The sequence below is a fragment of the Chenopodium quinoa genome, unplaced genomic scaffold (assembly GCF_001683475.1).
Source record: "Chenopodium quinoa cultivar QQ74 unplaced genomic scaffold, ASM168347v1, whole genome shotgun sequence".
Lineage (NCBI taxonomy): Eukaryota > Viridiplantae > Streptophyta > Magnoliopsida > Caryophyllales > Amaranthaceae > Chenopodium > Chenopodium quinoa.
This window is the reverse complement of record NW_018742684.1, coordinates 3,044,558-3,058,944: the sequence shown is the minus strand read 5'-3', so window position 1 is coordinate 3,058,944 and position 14,387 is coordinate 3,044,558. Positions and strand designations below refer to the sequence as shown.

The window sequence follows — 14,387 nt, the reverse complement described above, 5'->3', positions numbered from 1 at the left end:
CCCATGAAATACCACTTCCTATGGGAATTCATTTCCCATGTCAACCAAACGAGGCCAAAGTAATCATTAGCATTCTCCCAAAAGTACACATGCCATTTCCACAACAAAAAATTTCCCGTCAAAACTTTTTTTTTCCTTAAAAACAATAATAAGATAATTGTTATTTAAAAAAAAAGAATATATTCCCTCTGTCCCTTTTTTAGATGCCTATTTCTAGCATTTATTATTACTAACGTAATAAAAGACACATCAACAATGACACGTGTCATCTTTTGATGTGTCCATAATATTTTATTTTTTTGGAAAAATTGTAAATAATGATCCCAACTATGCTCCATTTTCTTTTAATAATCCCAACTTTAGATTATTCTAGGGAAAATTGGCTTAAAATAATACCAACTATCAACGGTGTGTGCAAAATAATACGAACTCAATTATTTGCTATTAGTGTTACCACCTTTTATACTATATGTGCAAAATAGTACGCAAGTCATTAAAAACGTATTTTGAATAATATTTCGTCTATAGTTTTAATACTATTATTTTATTAATTTTTTTTTTCAAAATACACATTGTATTAATAATTTCCTTTACAAACAAATTAATAATTCATGCCCTACCCCTTTGTTAGGTTTTATTTTAATTGTCAATATGTATTTAAATAATTTATTTCAAAATACATGTAGTGATTATTTCTACTACTAGTCTACCACACAATAGTATTTTTTATTTAATAAGTTTCAAAAATTGTTTTAAAAAACCCAAAAAATCCTTACATTATTTTGGTTGGTGGATGTGGAAAATTTCGGATATTTTGAAACTAGTTATATCAACATAATAACAAGGCATTTAAATACCCTATTTACTATTGTATGATGTAGAAATTACTATATGTATTATGAAAAAAAATTAATTACATATTGATTTATTTTTAAAAAAAAATCCTAACAAAAGGGTAGGGAATTATTAATTTGGATTGTAAATAAAATTGTTAACATAATACTATGTATGTATTTTGAAAAGAAAACAGAAAATTAACATAAAAAATAATAATTAATAACAAAGATAGACGTAATATTCATCGAAATACAATTTCGGAGATTGGCGTACTATTTCGCACATATAGTATAAAAAGTGGTACCACTAATAGCAAATAGTTGAGTTTGTATTATATTGCACACACCGTTGATAGTTGATATTATTTTAAGCAAATTTTCCTTATTCTAGAATAATCCCAACTTTGGGGGTTGTTTTCTTTCTTCAATCCCAAACCGGTCTATAGAAGTAAACGAAAACAATTATTAAAAATTAAAAATAAACAAAAAAATTGGCATATTAACCGGTCAACATATTTAAAAAGAAATTAACCAGTTCAACAAGTAACCGGTAATTGGGATTGAAAAAAGAAATTAACGAGTTCAACAAGTAACCGGTAATTGGGATTGAAAAAAGAAAACAACACCCAAAGTTGGGATTATTCTAGAATAATCCAAAGTTGTGATTAATAAAATAAAATGGAGCAAAGTTGGGATTATTATTTGGAAATTTTGTCTAAAACCACCCGCCAAATTCTTGTTTTTGTCAAAAACCACCCAAAAAAAATATGTTGCCTAAGACCACTCAAATTTAAATTTCTGTTGTTGAACACCACCTGGATCAACTTTTCGGCATTGACTTTGAATTCCGGCGTTGACCAGGGGCACGTGACAACCACGTGACCCCCCTCCCTTTTTCTTTTTTTTTTCCCCTTGAATTTTTAGTCTATTATTGACCACCACCAGCCCCACCTCAGAACCACCAGCTCACCCAACCAACACAAAGACCCCAACCACCAACCTACCCACCACCACTCCCACCAGCCCATTCCCCACCGTCACACACAACTGCACACCACCACCGACACCACACACCACCACATACCACCACCATTCCACCAGCCCCCACCCCACACTACCAGCTCCACTTCAAACCACCACCTCACCCAACCAACACAACGATCCCAACCATCAACCTACCCACCACCATTCCCACCAGCCTCTTCCCCACCGTGACACACTACCACACTCCACCACCATCCAAAAATTATTGCGAAAAACCAAAATTAACCCATTAAAACGATAATCAACCCCAAACAATCGAAAATTAACCCAAGAAATGAAAATAAGCCCATAAATAAGAAAATTAACACAATAAAATCGAAAAATACCACACAAAAAAATCAAAACCATTAGATCTAAAAAAAACGATAATTAACCAACAAAAATTAAAGAAAATATATAAATATACAATTATCTAATAATATTTATAAATTAAGATCACAATTACATAAAAAATTAACTAGATCTACAATCTAACCTAAATTAAAACAAGATCTACAAGAGATAGTAAGTTATTGCCTCGCGACGGTGGTTGCCTTGTTGGTGTTGCACAGTTGTTGTAGTTGCGGTTGACGATGTTGGTTGTTGGCTTTGTTGTTGTTGTTGCGGTTAATGTTGGTGGTGGTTGGTTGATATTGTAAGTGTTGCGCCGTTGTTATTGTTTATGGCTGTTGATGTTGGTGGTGGACAGAGAGAAAAGAGGAGGGACAAGGAGAAGCTAGATGAGAAAGAGGAAGGAGGACCAGAGAAGGAGAAGAAGAGGAAAGAGGAGAGAGGAGAGAGAAATTCAAGGCAAAAATGCCCAGAAAATTCAAGGAAAAAAAAGGTGGAGGGTGTCACGTGCTTGTCACGTGCCCTGGGTCTAGGGGTGTCTGTTCGGTTTTCGGTTTGGATTTAGTCCAAATCCAATCCAATCCGAAATATAATTCGGTTTTCACTTTTCCAATCCGATCCGATTCGAATTTTTCTCTTGATCCAATCCGAATTAAAATTCGGTTATTTGGATCCGATCCGAAAATCCGAATTATAATACATTATTTTTTTAAGCGCCTAATACAATTATAAAAATAAAGCTTTACTATAAATAAAAGTCTTCAAAATCATGATTAAAATACATAGTTCAACGTCAAGTCATTAATTAATTAATACAAAGTCTCTCTAATTTATTTTATGTAGTATTAAGTATTTGAGTTAAACTTCAAAATATACAGAAATCCATATTTATACAAGCTTAATTTTACAATTTGATTTTCGGTTTGGATTGGATCCAATTAGGGTCAATTCGATCCAATCCGAAAATCTGAATTTCCAAAAAATCTCAATCCGATCCGATCCGATTTAAAGTTCGAATCCGATCCGAATTGATAATTCGGTTTGGATTGGATTGGATTTCGGTTTTTATCCGAATTATGGACACCCCTACCTGGGTCAATGCCGGATTTTGAAGTCAATGCCGAAAAGTTGATCTAGGTGGTCTTAAATAACAAAATTTATTATTTGGGTGGTCTTAGGCAACATATATTTTTTATGGGTGGTTTTTGACAAAAACAAGAATTTGACGGGTGGTTTTTTTTAAAATAATTTGTTAGTAAGAAAAAAATATTTTGCATATAAATATAGCAATATATATGCTTACTTATTCAATATTCTAGAAGATTTTACACGATGGGTTTTTGCTGGTGGTGCGTGAATAGGTGGTTACACGGTGGGTTTTTGGTGGTTGTGAGTTGGGTATAGTGGGTTTTGGGCATGTTTCGGATCTTGTGGTGGTGAGAGGGTGAGATTTTGGTTCGTTGGTGTTAGTGAGATGGGGTTCCAGTTGGTGGTGATAAGGTGGGGTTTCGAATCATAGTGGGGGTGAGGTGAGGTTTTAGATCTAGGTGATGGTGGGGTTTCGGGATTTTGTTCATGGTGGGGTTTTCGGTAACAATGGCGGTGTTAGTGGTGGTGTGAGTTAATTGGTGAGGTTGCTTATGAAGGGTTTCAGATCTAGGTTGTGGTGAGAGTGATTACAAGATGCGGTGTTAGTGGTGGTGCGAGTTGGATAGTGTGGTGCTACTGGTGGCTGATGCGAGTTGGTTGGTGCAATGTTAGTGGTGCTACCGGTGGGTGGTTCGAGGAGAACATGGCAGTTGGTGGTGGACTAGTGGTGGCCCTTGATTAATTAATTATCCCCTCTTTCTCTCTCTCTCCTTCCCTTAATCACATACCTTTCACTTTGTTAATCAAGTATTATCAAATTTTGTCTTGGGAAATGTGCAGCTAAGTTTATTGCAGATTTTATGAAACGGAGGTAGTATTTAAAGTTGTTGTTATTAATAAAATAATAATTAATTAAGAAAAAAAATATATAATGTAGATTATATTATGAAAAATCACACACTCGACTGGATCTTACGGATCCCGTTCATTCATCACATGATTGATCATAGAATAGATTCTCTTGAAATGAACCAACCTAATGCCTATACTCTTTATAAAACTTATATGGCGGTTGGACAAAAGACCGACAACTCGACTTGTGTGTGGCTGGCCATATCGTGTGACCAATTATAAAAGGAAAAAGTAACTCTTTAAAATTGATCAAGTAACTCCTATAACACTGTCTGAGTAATACATATTACATTGACCAAGTAACCCTATAACACTGACAAAGTAACACCTTTAACGCTGACTAAATAATTTCTATTACACTAACAAAGTAACCCCTATAATGATTGGTCACACGGTGTGGTCATCCACATATAAGAATTTGTGAAAGATCAATGCTAATGTGATAGAAATAGACATATACCTACACGACCTAATCTAAAATTCTTTTTGGTCTAAAGAGTGCCACAAATATCGGCTCAGCCAAGTCCACTGATGGTGGGTTGGGCTTAGACAACCCGACCCAAAACCAACTTTACCTAATATTCCTTGATTACTTACTAATCAGATACTCCCTCAGTGCTAAGGATGACAATATTAATTACTTGTTTTATTTTGTTGCAAACTATTTGTTCAAACAATATGTTGTCATTGTTTCCTTTTTTATCAATAAAACAAAAAATATTGTATAAATAACGAAAAAAAAGAGTTTATGTGAGTTATTTTCACTTAAAATGTTCATCCATAAATCATCCGCTCCACCCGTTCCATCCGCGGATGATAAACGGATGGACATGGATGAAGCAGATGATGAATGGATGTGGATGGAGCGATTAAAATAAGGATGGATGCGGATGAAGCTCCACCCAATCCATTGCCATATCTACTCAGTGCTTAGCTCGACAGTCGCCACGTGCACTTTCCTAAACGTACCGCACCATTAGCTTTTTCCCATTTTAAAATCCCCCTCCCCCGAAAAAAAATTAATAATAAAAAAATCAAAACACCACCATTTTGGCATTTTCTGTGCCCTAAAACCCCTCATCTTCCCCACTCTCTCTCGAATTTTCCAAAAACACGTCATTTTCATCTCTTTCTCTCTCCTCAACGACGCCACATTCCTACTCTCTCGATTCCCAATCCAAATCCTCCAATCTCGCCGGGAAATTCTTCGCCGCCAATTCTCCAGCGCAAATCGCCGCCACAATCACCGCCGTTGAATCGCACCTCTCCATTCACTCTCCCGACCAAAACCGCCATTTCTTCTCCCTCGCTTTTCCTGCTTTCCTCTGCAAGTTCTTCGGCTTCGACGTTTCTTCGTCTTCTCCGCAAAAATCGCCTTCTACTGCAGCTGGTTGGATCGATACGGTGTCGTTTTCTAATGATTCTGAACTCGCTGGTAAACTTTTTAGCCTTTTGTCGCCTAATGGAACCTTAATGAATTCAATTATGGTTGTTGATCGATTATCTCTTGTGAAATTTGTTTTCAGTCATGAATAAGATCGAAAAGTGTATATTTTTTATAAGTATATATTTTAAAAAATAATCCAAAATTAGAATTATTGTGAGTAAACGAGCAAAAGTTGAGATTATTTTTATCAAATTTTACCATTAAAGAGTGCCACAAATGTCTATAATAGAATAATCTCTAGAAAACCTGGCCCTAAACAACCTTTAGTTGACCTGGTCCGCACTCCTCGATCAGCCCAGCCAAGTCTATTGGTTGTGAGATGGGCCTAAACAACCCGGCCCAAAACCAACTTTACCTGAAACTGGATTGCTTACTACTCACTTACTCACTGATTTGCTCGACAGTCGCCACGTACACTTACCTAAACGTATCGCGCCATTTGCTTTCTCCTCTTTTTAAATTTTTTCCCCAAATTAAAAAATAAAAAATCACAGCACCACCATTTTCTGTGCCCTAAAACCCTCCCTTCTTCCTCACTCTCTCTCTCCAATCTTCCAGAAACCCGCCATTTTCATCTCTCTCTTCTTTCTCTCTCCTCAATGACGCCACATTCCTACTCTCTCGATTCCCAGGCGAAATCCTCCGACCTCGCCGGAAAATTCTTCGCCGCCAATTCTCCGGCACAAATCGCCGCCGCAATCACCGCCGTCGAATCGCACCTCTCCGTTCACTCTCCCGACCAAAACCGCCATTTCTTCTCCCTCGCTTTTCCTGCTTTTCTCTGCAAGTTCTTCGGCTTCGACGTTTCTTCGTCTTCTCCGCCAAAATCGCCTTCTACTGCAGCTGGTTGGATCGATACGGTGTCGTTTTCTAATGATTCTGAACTCGCTGGTAAACTTTTTAGCCTTTTGTCGCCTAATGGAACCCTAATGAATTCAATTATGGCTGTTGATCGATTATCTCTTGTGAAATTTGTGTTTCCTGTTGAGAGGTTGCCTGAGTGGGTTAGGTTTTTGCTTTCCAGTGAGAAAGAATGTCGAATTTTATCTGATTTAGTTCCCTTGTTTAAGGGGAGGATTAAGGAGGATGAAATTAAAGGGAATTTTCAGGTTCATTTGAATGTTTTTGAGTACTTGATTTTTTGGTTTGCTTATTATCCTGTTTGTAGAGGTAAATGTGAAACTTCTGGAACTGTTTCTGTTAGAAATAGTAGGAAATCTAAGCTCGAGAATTGGGCTTCGTCGATTCCGGTGATTTCGAGTGGTAGTAAACGCGCGCCGGAGCAGAAAACTGATTGTAATTTGTATTTGAAGCTTTTGTATGCCTATTTACGTGCTTTCGTGCCAATGAATGATTTGAATGCACATCAGCCTTACCGTAGTTCACTTCTTCATTACTCGCCGAGCTATGATGATTCTGTTGTTTTGAGAGCTGAGTTTTTCATTGAGACCTTGGTGCACTATTGGTTGTTGGATAGTGACTTCTCACCGTTGGCTGTGAATGTGTGCAAATCGTTTGGTTTGTCGTTTCCGTTTCGCTCTGTGTTGGGTGAGACACCCCCTGCTTCAGGATTGGGAGAAGCGGTGAAGTTGTTTGTGAAGTACTTGAATTTGAGCTCTGTGGTGGTCACTGATGGGTCTAAGCAAGCTGAGTACGGTGGAAGTCCGATGCACACGAAGTTGGGTTCCAGTGATCTAGTGAAAGTTAGGGAGGCTCCTTATGTTTTGTCTAGCTTGTCAACTGGTGGATCTTGGAACTCCCACCTACAAAGGCCGTTGTATAGATTCATTTTAAGAACTTTTTTGTATTGTCCAATGGGGTCATCTATGAAAACTATTTCTGAGGTTTTTGCTGTCTGGATTAGTTATATTGAACCATGGAGGCTTAGCAAGGAAGAATTTGCAGAGTTTGATGCAATGGAAGACGCCTCTAAGAAAAGAACAGACAAAGAATGTGGTGAGTCCAACCAGCTGCAATATTCGAGTAATTGGCAAGGCTATGTGCTGTCTAATTATCTCTTCTACACGTCATTGGTCATGCATTTTATTGGTTTTGCTCACAAATTTCTTCACACTGATGCTGAAGCGATTGTCCAGATGATATCAAGGGTATGTTTCCTGCACATCTGTTGATTTTATTACTTTTGCTTCTCTATATGCTGAATGAAATTGTTTTGATTTTCTTATTTAATCTCTAGCATTATCACGAGATCAGTGACTCAAATTACAGCATTTAGTAAGTCGGTGTAATTGTGCTGGAATATTAATGCATTGAAGAGTGGAACTCCTGAAGTTAGAAAAGAATCTTGTTCCATGCCCCATTTTTTAATTGTTAATTATAGATACATTTTACATAATCGTAAACAGATATATGGGGGAGGAAGACATCTAGAGTTACCATCAACTCTTACTTTGTTAGACAGGGGTGGAAAAGTATGCTGTATTTGATTGGGCAAATTGGGAATTATCATGTTTAGTATGTTTGCGGTCTACCCATATTGCATCTATTTTCCACTAATACTCTGCTTCCTATCACTGCTGAGCGATACTAATGAAAAAACCATCTACCTAAGTCATTGAAAACATCTTTGGTGGCAGTAGCTATTTCCATTGACATTGTATTCATTTACAGTGGCTAAAGAAAAGTTAGTCTGTTGCAATATTGCTATGTTGTTTAAATCTAAACCCACTGTATATGATATTAATTAAAATGAATAATGGTGCTTCTCATATAGAAAATCTTGAATGCTTGGTTGCTGTGTCAATACTCTTTTTTTTTTTTTTTTTTTTTTTTTTTTTTTTTTTTGACATTTGTAATATACTGGGTTTATGCATCCTGCCGCTATCTGAGGATTAGCTGATTTTTGTAAGGTAGCACCTCTTCAGGTTACCAAACCTGTCACTTATATGCTTTAACCTGAAGCCATGTTTGATCGCCTTGGAATTGTAATAGATGTGAGCTTGTGATTAACGTATCTTATGACAAGATCCATTTTGGTGCTGTCTCATTCATTTTGTTTCATGGTTGTAACTTGTGATTCTTTGTTGAGATCAATCTCCAATATTTGTAGCTTTTACTACATTTGTCATGTAAAAGTGGAGAAATGGAATTCTGTCAAGCTTCGCGGAAGAATTGTTAACATCAAGAGTGGCGGACTTGGGAGAGTTCAGGTCAGGGAATTATGTCAAACTCCTTGTAGTTTTTAAAGATGGCATTGATCACTATCTTAACGACTTTTCAGGCCTAATTAGCAGCATGTCGAATACCTGCTAAGCATGAATTTCATGTGATGGCTGGTTTCATGTATGCCGTCAATGTCCAGCTAATGTAAATGTTTGTTATGTGCTTTTAAATCAAACTTTTGAAGTGTTGAACACTTTGGAGCTGAAGTTTTAGTCAAAACCATGTTTTTTTTGCCTACTTTAGGTTTATTTTATTTATTGTAGTGCTCTATGCATCTATGCACTTATCTTGGCTCTTAAGATGGCATGTTTATGAAAAATTTCTTGATTACGAACACATATTCGAGTTCTCATATGATCTTAGGCTGGTCTTATCTTATCTTATCTTATTTGGCCTCGCTGGTCTGATTTATCTAACTTTGACCTTAAGTGTACGATAATCTATAAGTAAAAAAATATATCAAGTGGGGTTTTGTTAGATTCGTAATAATGTGTATTTTGTAATTTTCAACTTTTTTTCATTACAAAATTAAAGATATTTAGTGATAAAAATTTGCACATAAAACGATAATCTGATTTGAATTTATTTTTTCTGAATTAAGTAAAAATAAGTTGAACTAAACAAAGCCCGAGTCACCACTAAGAGGCACAACTACTCCCCTTCCCTTTCTTCATGTTTGTTCTTGGTTTCTCTTTCCTAGTTCCCTTGCTTCTCCTTTTAAAACTTCCCCACCTTTGTAGAATACATGGACAGTGTGCTGATATTTCAAAAGATAAGGTGAAAATACTCTATAAGGATTTACAAAAAGTGCACCTCGTATGTGTGTTACGCTTGCCTTTACCTTGGCATTGAAAACCTTTTGTGGTTTGGGTTACTCGTGCTTTTCTTAGTTTTCTAAGACATAGTTCTGTGATGATTACATTTATCAGTAAAGATGATGTAGGAGTTAGGGGTAATTTTAAACACCTTTGGAGATTTTTGAACTCGTGCTTTCAGTCACATTGTTGTCTGATCTTTTTGGTGAACTGAAATTGCATGTGTAGGTAGATAGATGTTGTGCTGAATTAGGTGATTATGTCAAATTGTGAGGATGTTTAGCAATTTATAATGCTAAATGATTATTCAAGCTCATCTGCAGTGAAGGAGTAGGTGTAGTGACAAGAGTGGCTTTTATCATGGCTGTTTGCCTGTTTCTACTATGGCGTTTGTGGGGTGAAGCTTTGCGTTATTCCCCTGTATTTTCAACTTTTTGATATCTTTCAAAAGGAAATTGGTAAACAGTTGGCTGACTGGTGTAGGGGCACATAGACCGTGGTAGTACATATTGACTTGGGATGTGATGACAATCATCATGTAGATCATCATGTATTGAAATATTTGTTGGAAGCTGAAATATTCTGAACTGTGATTGCCCTTTTGATACTTGATGTGAATAATTAAGACGTGCTATCTTCTGAAAAGTGTGGATTTTAGATCTTATGTAATTAATTTTTCCAAATGCTTGGTTTGTCATCAGCAGATCTTTCTTGGGGATAGTAAAGTGGAACATGAGTTTTTATTGAATGTAATATGATCCATTAGTTACATATTTATTTTATAAAGGCACCCGTGATAAAAAAATAATTTCAAATAACACCTTTTAAAACACTTTTGTTGTGAAAAACCACCTATATACACACACACACACACACACACACTCTCTCTCTCTCTCTCTCTCTCTCTCTCTCTAGAAACACACCTCAAACCATCTTTTTTTTATTTTTATTTTTATTTTTTTTTATTTTTTTTTGTGGGATAACACCTTAGGCCAGTTTCATGGGATTGACCCTGGTTTCCCGGCGTCGACCCTCACGACAGGGTTACTTGCTTGCTTAGAATAAAACCCACTCTTTCTTTTATTCTCTCTCTCCTCAAAACCACCAAGGACACACCGCCTAGCCAACCCCAATTGTTTTACAACCCACCTTCAAAAACCTATCCTCCATTTCCGCCCACTTGAAAAAAAACCCTCCCTTTCTTTTTCCCCTTTCCCCTTTCCCCCCTCTTATTAGACTTTCTTTCTCCTCTGTTCTTCCTAGCAACCCTCGAATTCTATCAATTGAAGGGGCAAACTCCATTGTTTTGCTCAAATTGCTACAAAGAACCTCAATTACCCTAATTTTGAGGCAAGTAAGTTGTTAAAGTTAATGAAATTGGCGGTTAATTTTGTCGGTTTTTGATTTACCTTAGTTTAGGGTTTTTATTTGGAGGTATTAAAGGGGGAGAAACCGCTACCAACCCTCTTATCTCTCTATTGGTTTGTTTTAGGTTGTTAAGGGTTTTTGTCAAGATGTCTGGGTTGTTATTAAGTTGGTGGTTAGGGGTATCTATGGAGATGCTTAGGGTTTTTTAGGGTTGTTTTCATGGTGGGTCTAGTGGTTCAGGAGGGTGGGTGATGGATGGTGTACGTGGTGGATTTAGAATGATTTGGATGGCCGATGATGGTGGCTAGGCGGTGGTGTCGGTTTCGGCGGTTAGGTTGGCTGGGTTGGCTAGGTTGTGGTTTGGTGGTTTTGAGGAGAGTGAAAGTAATTGGAGGAAAAAGGGGGAAAAAAGAAAGGAAGGATTTTGGCACCTGACCTTCACGTGAGGGTCAACGTCGGGAAACCGAGTCAATTCCCCTAAAACCGGCCTAAGGTGTGTTCTCGAAAAAAATTCTGGTTTTAAGTGTGTTTTAACAAAAAATAATTTATAAGGTGGTTTTTCACAAAAAAAGGGTTATAAAAGGTGTTATTTGACAAATTTTTCTTCTTAAGAGGTGTATTGCAGGTATGATATATATCTTCTGTCTGCTTGACTATTTTCTTACCTCTTCCTTCTGATGTTTAAATGTTATGGGAAACTAGCATGCTGCTGATGTTTCTCATGATTTGGTAGCCTTTATGATTGTGTTCCACCCCCTCAACTCTCCCCCCACCCCCAATTTGTGACCCTGTTTGTAACCTTCTATTTTGTGGCTCCTACTTTTTGATAATATCAGTATTATTTAACAGCAATTGAATAAATATACTACTTACACAATTTGATTCTTATTAATCATGATAATTTGTATAGTCAGCACAATTTGGCTGTCCATGTTTACTGATAACATCAACAGTCAACACTGGGTTCTAATTTGATGCCTAGGCTATGGAGGTGATTGTAACAGCTGTCTGATGAGTGTCTTAGTGATAGATTTTTGTGTTGATTATTATTGTAGCTATATATAGTATAAGCCTCATTTTGCTGTCTCTGTGTGAATGCTTTGTCTCTGCTTTTCTCAATTTCCCCTTTTGGACCCCAAATGCTTTTGAAAGGTGATTGGGATATAATGACTCGTGGGTATGGTTAGAGGTGAATAGCTGATTAAATGTCCTTTGACTTCATGTTTAGAGAGTATTGTAGCAATTCCTTTTCCTCTGGTTCAAATGTCCTCTTCCAGTGAAAAAGGGTTAGAATATGTTTTTTTTTCTGTGAACTTCTACTCTGTTGAAAGATTGCAGATATTATCAGCTAATTTAAATGTCATTCACTGTCTCGTCTACTCATCCTTCCATAAGCTCATTTAGTTTTCTATTCTGGCGCTATAGTGTTGCCTAAACTATCTGGAAAGTTTATTGATGATTATCTGTCTCTGCATTCTTTTCAACAGGTGATAGACATATTATTATCTTCAAATGAGTTACTAGAGCTCATAAAGAATGTCGATGCAGTTTTTCACTCAAAAAGTGCTGGGTCTAGCAAATCAGCTCTTAGTAACCTTAACAAATTTATTCCACTGATTCGTGAGCAACTTCAGGTAAACTCACCTTAGTTTATTTAACCATTTTATGTTTCGTTGGATACTTGAAAGTAACTGACGATGTATTTGATTTTTACAGTTTACTTTATTAATCATCTTTTTTTTTCTTATCCTTTTTCCTTCCTAACTTCCATGACCCATCTTATATGTTTATATATAGGAGCTCTGTGTTGATTTATAATTCTGTGATTGACAACATCTTTTTTAAAATATGCAGGATTGGGAGGATGGCTTAAGTGAGACTGAGGCTGATGGATCCTTCTTACATGAGAACTGGAACAAAGACCTTAGACTCTTTGATGATACTGAGGATGGTGGCTCTCAGCTGCTGCAGGTATCTCCATCTCTTCAGTGCCTTGCTCTCTGTGCTCCTCTTCACAAAACCAACTATAATAATGAAAGTGGCTTAGTCCTGTTTGTTTCTATTACTAGGGTTTTCTTTTAGTTTTGGCTGATTTTGGCATCTGCTATAAGCCTATAATAATACCTTGTGATTATTTTTCAGCTGTTCATATTGCGGGCGGAGACTGAGCTTCAGGCTATCTCTAGTGATAATCTTGCAAACAATCTCCAGTGTTTGCAATCTTTGAAGTCAAAGTTACACCGTTTATTTGGTGACCATGCTGTGAAGCAGTCTCGAATGTCTCCGAGATCTAAACAGCAACAACAATCCCGTGATGAGCTATTCAAGCCTAGAAGGGTGGGTAATGTTTCAGCTGCCTATGATAACTATAAGGGTGATTGGTTGAAGCGGCCCATATCAGATGACGAGGTTGCTTGGCTTGCAAAGCTTTTGATCCATTTATCCATCTGGCTTAATCAAAGTTTAGGGCTATATGAAGGTGGAGTTGATGGTAGTTGTCCTTATGTGGAAGTACCAACTGACGTAGTAAATGAGTGGGCTATGTCTGATTTTCTTAAAGTGGTGATGTGTTCCGTAGCATCTTGGCTTTTGGCTGTGCGTTTGACAATATCTAGGTTGATGATAAGATACGGACTGAGAGTGAATCTGAGGGTCTTTGCCTCTAAGAAGATTGTAACAGTGGTGTTTGTGTTTGCGATGTTCAGCATGCTGAGGAGAGCTTTTCGGTCTATTTGGTAAAACGTAGTTAAGTGAAAGAGTAGATAATTTGGAAGAGTCTGTCTATGGCAAGATTTTGGGGATTTGAATTTTCTCTGTTACTGTAAATACAACGTGCGCACAGGTAGATCTGGTGAGTGATACTGGTTTTCTCTCAGTTAACTACCATGGAACTGGTTTCAGCTGATGTCCAATCAGAAATCTAGAGGAGCAGAGGTATCATTTTGGATTGTGAAGGCTTGAAGCTTTGGTCTCTTTTTACCAAAAAAAAAAGGGTGCTGAAATTTTTGGCTCTAGAATTGGGTTTGAAAACAGGAATTACATGAATGTCGAAATATAGTTCATGAGGCGATTGAAGCGTGATTCTGGCGACCAAGGACAGGTTAATGGATATCAGAAGGCATGAGTTCCAACTTATTTCGTAAAGAAAAAGATACGTAGTTTTTGATTGCAAAGGTGTGGAATTATACAAAGGTTGGTTTGTAACAATCCTTTTTTTTTTTTTTTTTTTTTGGATTTTGGCAAAGTCAGTATGTTCTGCACTTCTCATAGATGAAAGATGTATTGCAGCTAATGACCTTAATACATCTTACTGCGTATATATGATGTTAGTAATGATACCTGTTCTTTTTGACAATTATGTCT

The 14,387-nt window shown here is 36.9% G+C and overlaps 1 protein-coding gene across 1 annotated transcript; it reads left to right on the top strand.

The window, feature by feature from the left end:
• The first annotated feature begins 5,919 nt into the window (after positions 1-5,919).
• LOC110722823 lies at positions 5,920-14,379 on the top strand. The gene is made up of 4 exons (XM_021902124.1): positions 5,920-7,766; positions 12,512-12,658; positions 12,879-12,995; positions 13,167-14,379. Exons 1-4 carry the CDS (start codon positions 6,258-6,260, stop codon positions 13,761-13,763), a joined length of 2,370 nt encoding a protein of 789 aa, XP_021757816.1. The 5' UTR covers positions 5,920-6,257; the 3' UTR covers positions 13,764-14,379.
• Positions 14,380-14,387: the final 8 nt, after the last annotated feature.

Coding starts and splice junctions, on each gene's coding strand:
- LOC110722823 (XM_021902124.1), top strand. CDS start 6,258: ATGACGCCACATTCCTACTCTCTCGATTCCCAGGCGAAATCCTCCGAC. Junction 7,767..12,511: donor TTGTCCAGATGATATCAAGG/GTATGTTTCCTG, acceptor TCTTTTCAACAG/GTGATAGACATATTATTATC. Junction 12,659..12,878: donor TGATTCGTGAGCAACTTCAG/GTAAACTCACCT, acceptor TAAAATATGCAG/GATTGGGAGGATGGCTTAAG.